The sequence below is a fragment of the Nematolebias whitei genome, chromosome 21, assembly GCF_014905685.2.
Source record: "Nematolebias whitei isolate Nwh7 chromosome 21, NemWhi1, whole genome shotgun sequence".
Classification (NCBI taxonomy): domain Eukaryota; kingdom Metazoa; phylum Chordata; class Actinopteri; order Cyprinodontiformes; family Rivulidae; genus Nematolebias; species Nematolebias whitei.
In genome coordinates this window covers 34,064,564-34,072,794 of record NC_056518.1, presented here as the reverse complement: position 1 = coordinate 34,072,794, position 8,231 = coordinate 34,064,564, and the positions used below count along the sequence as shown (strand labels likewise).

The 8,231-nt window shown below is 45.0% G+C and overlaps 1 protein-coding gene across 1 annotated transcript in view; it reads left to right on the top strand.

The window, feature by feature from the left end:
- The window catches only part of LOC119427260 (nesprin-1), an 8,175-nt gene extending 1,623 nt beyond the window's left edge, over positions 1-6,552 (top strand). Inside the window, exons 2-8 of the mRNA XM_037694841.1 lie at positions 1,298-3,458; positions 3,571-3,908; positions 4,915-5,059; positions 5,155-5,373; positions 5,530-5,801; positions 6,329-6,494; positions 6,547-6,552. Of these exons, the coding sequence (XP_037550769.1) occupies positions 1,298-3,458; positions 3,571-3,908; positions 4,915-5,059; positions 5,155-5,373; positions 5,530-5,801; positions 6,329-6,494; positions 6,547-6,552 (3,307 nt within the window). The remainder of the gene's footprint in view (positions 1-1,297; positions 3,459-3,570; positions 3,909-4,914; positions 5,060-5,154; positions 5,374-5,529; positions 5,802-6,328; positions 6,495-6,546) is intronic.
- The last annotated feature ends 1,679 nt before the right edge of the window (positions 6,553-8,231 follow it).

Sequence of the window (8,231 nt, the reverse complement as noted above, 5' to 3'; positions counted from 1 at the left end):
ATCCATCCATCATCCATGCATCCATCCATTTATCCATCCATCATCCATCCATTTATCCATCCATCCATCCATCCATCCATCCATCCATCCATCCATCCTTCCATCCATCCATCCATCATCTTCCTCTTGTTCCTGTCAGAGCTCAAGTCAGCATCTTGAGCAGGGAGGTCCAGACATCTTTTTCCACAGCCACTTCTTCCAGCTCTTCTGGGCTCTTCTTCATTGTGTTATGCAAAATTAATTATGTTAAAGCATTCCTTGATGAAATGCTAATTGCTCGCTGTTTTTGTTTAGTAAAAAAAGAAAAGAGGGCATCAAAACCATTGTTGTGAAACCTTGAAAATAATGTTTAACAATAAGGCACTAAACTGTGAGACCTCACGTGAACTGTAAAAAGTCAGAATATGTGTTGTTAATGACCCTCAGCTACTACCACATCCAATTTAAGCTCAGTTTCTGTAAAACTGACGTATAGTGAAGAGCGTAACGAGACTAAAATGTCACAATTTCTTGTTGAGTGGAAAATTGTCTCACTAACCCCAAAGAAATTGATGACTTTGTCTGGTTAAATATCACTGAAAATGTCTCCACCACTTTAAATTGTTTGTGCAGAAGCGGTTTGAACAAACACGTCAGGCAGTAGGACCACACAGTCTCGTATCTCAAGTTGTTTGGTGAAGGCAGCTTTTCCACGCAGACTGATCCTCTGTAGCTCCATGCTGAGAGGAAGAGTCTCTGTTGTGCTTTAATTTAAAACAAAACAAACTTTGTGGCATTTGTACATAAATAAAGGTTTAAATACAGTAAAGGTTAATAAATACAAGGTGGCAGTATTATTAAATCAATTCATGTCTGTCTGTTCACTTGTTATCAATTCACTGCAGACAGGGGAGGCACCAAAACTGATACATCATCATCTTAGCGCCCGTGCTCCACTCCTTCGACCTCTCTGGGACTTTTAGAGTATTGTAGGGTTGGGTTGTGGGGTAGGCTAAACATTTTCTGTCGGCAACGATCAGTCTAACATCAATTGGCAATAAATTTACACGTGACTGTAGGTGAGGCCCGCTGTTTGTAGCCAAACTAGGCTTTCTAGTTTTTATATTGCTTTAAATATAGTTTTCTCAGGTGACTGGAGTTTCTGAAGATATATTTGCAAAACTGACTTTTGGCAGCGTGTGATAATAGATGTTTAGATTTGTCATTAGTTTCTAATCAAGAGTGCAGGCTTCGTGTAAATCTTGGGAACATTTAAAAGACCTTGTAAGACTTTGAACACTTTGTATTTGTGCTGCAGAACTGATGCTGAAAGTTCATCCCAGCATTTGGAAGCACTACAAAAACTTGCAGTAACTCTTGAAGACCAAAAAGGTGTCCTGGACAACCTTAAGGAGCAGAAGCAGAACGTTGTCCAGCATCTGAACTTGGACGACAAGGAGCTGGTGAAAGAACAAATCAGCTACTTTGAACAGAGATGGTCTCAGATGCAGAACCTCATCGAAAGAAAAGTCCAGGACTCCGTGGTGACGCTAGATGACATGAGACAAGTGGAGGCTCGTCTGAGAGAGGCTCGGGACTGGGCTGAGGAGCAGCAGCCAGCTCTGTCTGAGGCCATGAAAATGAGTCCCCCTCCTGAACTAGCTCAGAGCTTCCTGTTTGACCATTTGAGCATCTGCAGTGAGCTGGAGGTGAAGCAGCTCCTCCTGGCTCAGGCCATGGCTGACGCAGATCGGGTGTTGCCGCGGCTAGGCCTTAGCGAGCGCCAGCACCTGCAGCAGCTGATTTCTGACACTCAGATGGAGGTGGAGTCTCTGAGTGTGAAGGTGGTGCAGCGAAGGAAACACCTCAGCAAGGCCTTTACAGAGAGGACACAGTTTCTGATGGCCGTCAGTCAGTCCATTTTCTGGGTTCAGCAGAACGAGAAGAAGGCCCAGGCAGAAGAATACTTTGCTTTGTTACCTGATGACCTATCCAAGCAGGTGCGGACATGCAGGAACATCCAAAGCAGTCTGAAAGCCTATCAGAGCGAGCTCACCTCCCTGTGGTCTCAGGGGCGAGACCTGATGAGAGAGGCCAGCGAGGAAGAGAGAAACGAGATTCTCACAAAGCTGCAGGAGTTACAAAATATCTTCGACAGAACGCTTCATAGATGCGGCCAGAAGCTTCAGGAGCTTGAAAAAATACTTGTCTCCAGGAAGTATTTTAAGAACGATTTAGAGAAAATCTGCCAGTGGTTAAAACAAGCAGACATTGTAACTTTTCCTGAAATCAATCTGATGGTGAGTGATAGTGAACTGCAGGCACAGCTGCTGAAGTACCAGCAGATAATTGAACAGGCGGTGGAATACGAGAACCTCCTCCTGACTGTACAGAGAGCGGGTCAGGAAGTGCTGCCCACTCTGAATGAAGTGGACCACTGCTTCCTGGATGAAAAACTCAACAGCCTGCCTCAGCAGTACAACAGCATCTTAGCACTTGCCAAAGAGAAACAGGAGAAGATCCAGCAGGCCATTCTTACAAGGAACGAGTACACGTCTTTCATAGACGTCACTCACAAAGCACTGAAAGAACTCGAGGAACAGTTCAATAATCTGGCGACGCAACTCGTCGGGCTACAAACTGAGGAGGTCGTCAGTTTGCAAAGTGATTACAAAGCTATTCTGGTAGATCTCAGCTGCTTGGGTCTGGCCGTGGGTGAACTGAATCAGAAGAAGGAGGGATTTCGCAGCACGGGGCAGCCATGGCGCCCAGAGGAAATGACACAGCTCGTGAGCCTGTATAACGGACTAAAGAGATTAGTGGAACAAAAAGTAGAACATCTGGATGAAACTTTAGAGTCGTTTGAGGACCACAAGGCAATGGCCATGCAGGTAGACTCTGAGCTAAAGGCCACAAAGGAGCAGCTAGTTAAAGTGAATGCAGAGACACAGTCAGCCGAAGAGAGGCTGAAGAACTACCACACTCTGGCAGGGAGTCTCCAGAGTGCCGACTCCCACCTGTCGAGGCTCATGGAGCAGATGGACACCCTCGCCCCTCGTGTGGACCAAGCAGCTCACGATGCTTCTAAGGAGCAGGTCATTTTGTGGCAGGAGGAGCTGCGGTCGTTACAGGCTGCAGTGGGTGAGCTGATCGAGGAATGTGAGAACAGGTTCATCCAAAGTAAAGACTTGGAAACGGAGATGAAGAGGACCCTGGACTGGCTGCAGCACATCAGGGACGAGCTCGACTGCGCCGTGATTGTTGACGTCAGAGTGGAGAAGGTACAAGAGGAGATCAGGAAGCAGCAGATATTGCAAGAAGAAGTGCAGTCCAGACTGAGAATAGTGGCTGCACTTAGTAGCAGAGAAAAACACGAGTATAGCAGTGCCAACGAGTTTGTCCCCGCCCACGTTGATACAAACCTTGAAGAAATGGCAAAACTGCAGGCAGATGTTCAAAAAGCCCTGACAGCCAAACAGGTGGGACCATCTTACATTCATTACATGCTGAATGTGAAAAGCTTTTGCTTTAGAGTTGTGTGTTTTGGAATAGTTTATCACTTGTCTTATTCTACATGTTTTATATCTGAAGATTACCCTGGAAGAAGCCTTGATGTTGTGTCAGAAGTACCACTTCAGGATGCAGTCCGCCTGTGAATGGCTGGAGGACGCCGTGTCTTTCCTTCAGCAAGCTAGCTTGGGGGTCGACGTCGAGAACTACGAGGAGTGCCTCCGGCAGCAGGCAGACATCATGTCAACAGAGCAGGAGTTTATCATCCATCTGGAAGATCTTCAGACACTGCTTCCTCAGCTGGAGAGCCTGGTGAATCCCGCCGCTAAGGAGCAGCTACGACTGAGTGTGGAGTCGGCAAAGCAGAGAGGAGCAGAGGTCCGAGATCAGCTCCAGTGTCATCAGGATGTCCTGCAGACGTAAGAATGACTAGAGCCACATTGTATTGTTACTGAGAGCTAAATTTGTTTTGTAAGGAATTGTTAGCACGTTTTTTTCTGGGTACTCCAGTTTCCTCCCACAGACCAAAAACATGCATGTTAGACTGATCGGTAACTCTAAATTGTCCCTGGGTGAGAGAGCAAGAGAATGAAGGGTTGTTTGTCTCGTTTGTCTCTGTGTCCCTGTGATGGACTGGAGACCTGTCCAGGTGTCCTTTGCCTCACACACAGTGATTGCTGGATATGGGCACCAGTGACCTCCACAGCCAGAAAATGAAGAAGCTGGTAAAGGAGCATGGATGGATGGATGGATGGATGGGTGGGTGGATGGATGGATGGATGGATGGATGGATGGTGGGTTTCTCTGCGAGCAGCACCTGCTCCAGTAGGCCTGCATAGAGAATCTGTGGCTTTTCCCACTCCCCCAGTGAGGCGAGGAGGTGAGTAGTTGTGTCAGCCTCTGAGCTCGTGCAGGCGCAGAGATGAACTGTGGCGTAACACCTGTCAAACAGGAACGCACGTGTCACAAGGAGGGCTCGAGGAGGAAACCGCTCGTGTAGCTGAACTGAAGCCCTGCAGTGCAGCTGAACAATTACAGGAGGCTGTTTATCACCAACGCTTGTATGCTCGTTTTATTTGCAAGTGCAAACATTATCAGTTTAATACAACATTTTTCAGTCAGGTCATCTGGACAGTTTCTTTTTTTTTGTGCTGAAACGTTTTGCCTTCAATCCGGAAGGCTTCATCAGTCAAAGAAACACACAACAAAACTGATTCTTCCCCTAACAGCTTACTCCAAAGTGGCACAAACCAGTTCTGCTTGTGATAAGATGGTCTCTTTATACCTGGATTATTGAGCATGGACTTTGTCATTATCAATTTAAATACATACATTTCCAGCAAAAAGTTTGTCGCCAGCAGTCACATCCCAGTGAGATACAAGCTTCAATGTGGTCACTCTATGCTCTGATGTATTTTATCTCAGCTGTGTGGTCCAGTGGAAGTCTTTCCAGGAGTCAAGGCAGACTGTTATCGAGCTCATGAACGAGGCCGAAAAGAAGCTGACAGAGTTTTCCACCGCAAAGGCAGCCACGAATCAGGAGGCCGAAGACAAGCTCGGCAGTCACCGGGTACGAAAGGACAAAACAAATTCTGTATTATTCCTCAAGAAATGTGGGTGTTTTTTAAATCAGTTCAGTTAATTGATTTTCTTCTAATTTTTTAGTCCCTTGTATCGCTTGTGAATGGCTTTCAAGACAAGCTGAGTGGTTTGGAGGAACAAGCTGCTCAGCTGGAACTGGTGGGGAGCGACGCCAGCAAGGCCACCATCAGTCGCTCCATGACCACCGTGTGGCAGCGCTGGACACGACTGCGCAGCGTGGCACGAGGACAAGAGAGAGTGCTTGAGGACACAGCGCAGGAGTGGAGGACTTTCAGAGAGAAGGTACAGACACCCACTGGAAATGATTAATACATTAAAAAAATAATAAAAGACCCAGCATTCCTTGAAGGAATGCATATCACCCACCATTTTTCCTGCCAGAGTTTTAAACTAAGGACATGAAGCCGTACAGTAGATTTTTAATGTTTTATTTTGTAGATGGTGAAGGTTAGAGGTGTCTCTGATGAGCTCCAGAGTCGTTTCCCTGACAGTGCTGTGGAGAAGGCTTCCAAAGCCACGCTGCAGTCTTTGTTAGATCAACATGATTTGCTGAGCCAAGACTTGGAGCGGGAGCTCTCCTCCCTGACGCTGCTTCGCCAGTACGCCCTGAGTCTTCTGCACGATGTGGAAGTGCCTCCTTCACCAACAGCCGACCAGGAGGAGCTGCCCAGCCTGAAGGAGATCAGAGCTGTCCAGGACCAGATGGAGAGGTACAGTTCTGCATGACTGTTTTTATTTCAAGCCTTTTTTGAAGTGCTACACATACATACAGGTATGTATGACATGTATGTATGTGTGTATGTATGTGTATGTATGTGTGTGTGTGTGGGGGGGGGGGGGGCACAGAGGCTAGAGAAGGTGGGCCTGTGATTGGAAGGTTGCCAGTTCAACTCCCTGAACTGGCAACATCAATATGTGGGTGGGAAGGTGAAACACCCACACCTGTCTCCACCCTCATTTGTCCCACTCTGGGCCCTTGAGCAAGGCCTTTAACCCCCACCATCTGCCCCCCCAGGTGCCCTAGATGCAGCTCTCTGCTCCACACAGGGGGCTGTGGTAGCTCGGTGTCTGTGGTTGCATCAGGAAGAACATCTGGCTTAAAAACAATTGTCACGCTTTAGTGAGAGTTAGTTCGCTGTGGCGACCCCTGAAGAAGGGAACGGCCGGAAGAAGAAAAATAAACAAATCATTCCGTCAATCAGAATCTGAGAATACAGATGTTTGTTTTTGTTTTCAGCCTCTTGACACAGTCCAGAACCAAACGGGCTCAGGCAGCTCAGGAGTTGAGGGAGCGTGAGGAAGTGGAGAAAGAACTCAGTGTTGTGAAATCCTGGATCCAGGAGACCAGGGAGCTGCTTCTCAATCCCACTTCAGATATTGATTCCCTCCTGCAGGAACTTGAGGTAAATCTATCATTATAATAATATAATAATCATTTATGAATGTGTCTTACAGGCATAACGGTACGTTCATGTCACAGGATGGTATGTGTCTCAGTGTGATAGTTCACCGAGTTCAGTACAACAGAAACAAGAGCGCTGCATATACGGCACATTATACGCCCAACGTCAGGCTGTTAGCAATACAGCAATCTACAGCAATGGCCCAGACCCGAAAGTACTTTACATGGTCTTTGACCTTAATTTGTGACCTTGAACTCAGAGCTGGAATGATGAAAATATTTTGTGACACACCATGCAGGGTGTTAAAAATGTGCTTTGAATTTTGTTAAATTATCTTGAGCAGATCAGAACTTATGGCTTAAAAAAGATCTTGTATGAAATTTGACCTTGATTTATGACCTTGACCTTAGAGCTGAGGTGATGAAACGTGCATGTGACATGTCGTCTAGTGATGCTGCACATGTGTATAAAGTTTCATTAAATTGTCTTGCGTATATCAGAAGTTATGGATGGGTGGGACATGTGAAGGTTTACAGACGACAGACAGATATTATGTGATAAAAACATCTGCCTTTGATTGGTGTTTAAAAAAATTAAAGACAAATACTAATATTTTATATTTTTTTATTTTATTTTTATTTTTTTACATACAATCATTCTCCCAAAAGCAGAACAGGGGTTAAACAGTGGGGGCATGTGACCACTCATTTTTCTATTTATTTAAAACTTTGAGAACTATTTTTAAGCATTGTTGCCACTTAGACTTAATTAATAAAAATCTGTAAAATCACTTTCAGAAACGGCATCAGTGAAAACAAAAATATTAAACAACAAATACTGTGACAAAGTGACGTTAGTTCTCACTAATAAAAACATTTCTCCCAAAACAGCTGCTTGTGTTTTTGATTTTGGAACAGATTGAATTGTTGTCTTTAAAGATATACAGCAGAAACGGGGGGGCTGAAAATGTGTTTTCCTTCAAAGGGTGGTGTGGCACAAAACGTTTGAAAACAACTCATGCTTGAGTTTAGATTGCATCTTTCTCTGCTTCATTTTTGTTGTGGTTGTTGGCAAAAAGCAGTGAAATAAATCATGCGACTGACTGCAGATGAAAGCAGTGATCACATGTATGATGTATTTGTTGTGTACCTCGTAGTTTCTGCCCAAATCATCTGAACCAAACCATCATGGTACGAACGGAAAACCGTTACACCTAAAACATATTAATTTACTCCTTCTTTGAAGTTATTGGTTATCACTTTTTGTTCTTCGTCACAAAGCGGAGATGAAGAATTGGACATACCCTCCTTCCATCTCTGTGTCCGTCTGTCCATTCAGGCATGTTGTCAACACGATAACTTGGAAATCAAGAGCGGTACCGACTTCTATTTTGTTGTGTGGCTACATCTAGGCGAATGAAAGGTTCCTTTCGAAAATTGGGGTGCCACGTCAAAATCCAAGATGGTTGCCGTCACAAATGTCCGTACAGGTTGTTAGTGTAATAACTTGATAAATAAGTGAGGTACCTTTATTCATTTTGGTGTGGCAACTTCTTGGAGAAAGAAAGTTTCCATTGGAATATAGGGTTGCCATGTCACAATCCAAGATGGCTGCCACCATATATGTATATATGTGAATTTTGTGAGCTGGATAACTGGAAAAGTAAGCTACTTCCATTTAGGTTTGCTTCTGCATCTAAGCGTAAGAAAGGTTCCTTTCGAAAATTGAGTTGCCACA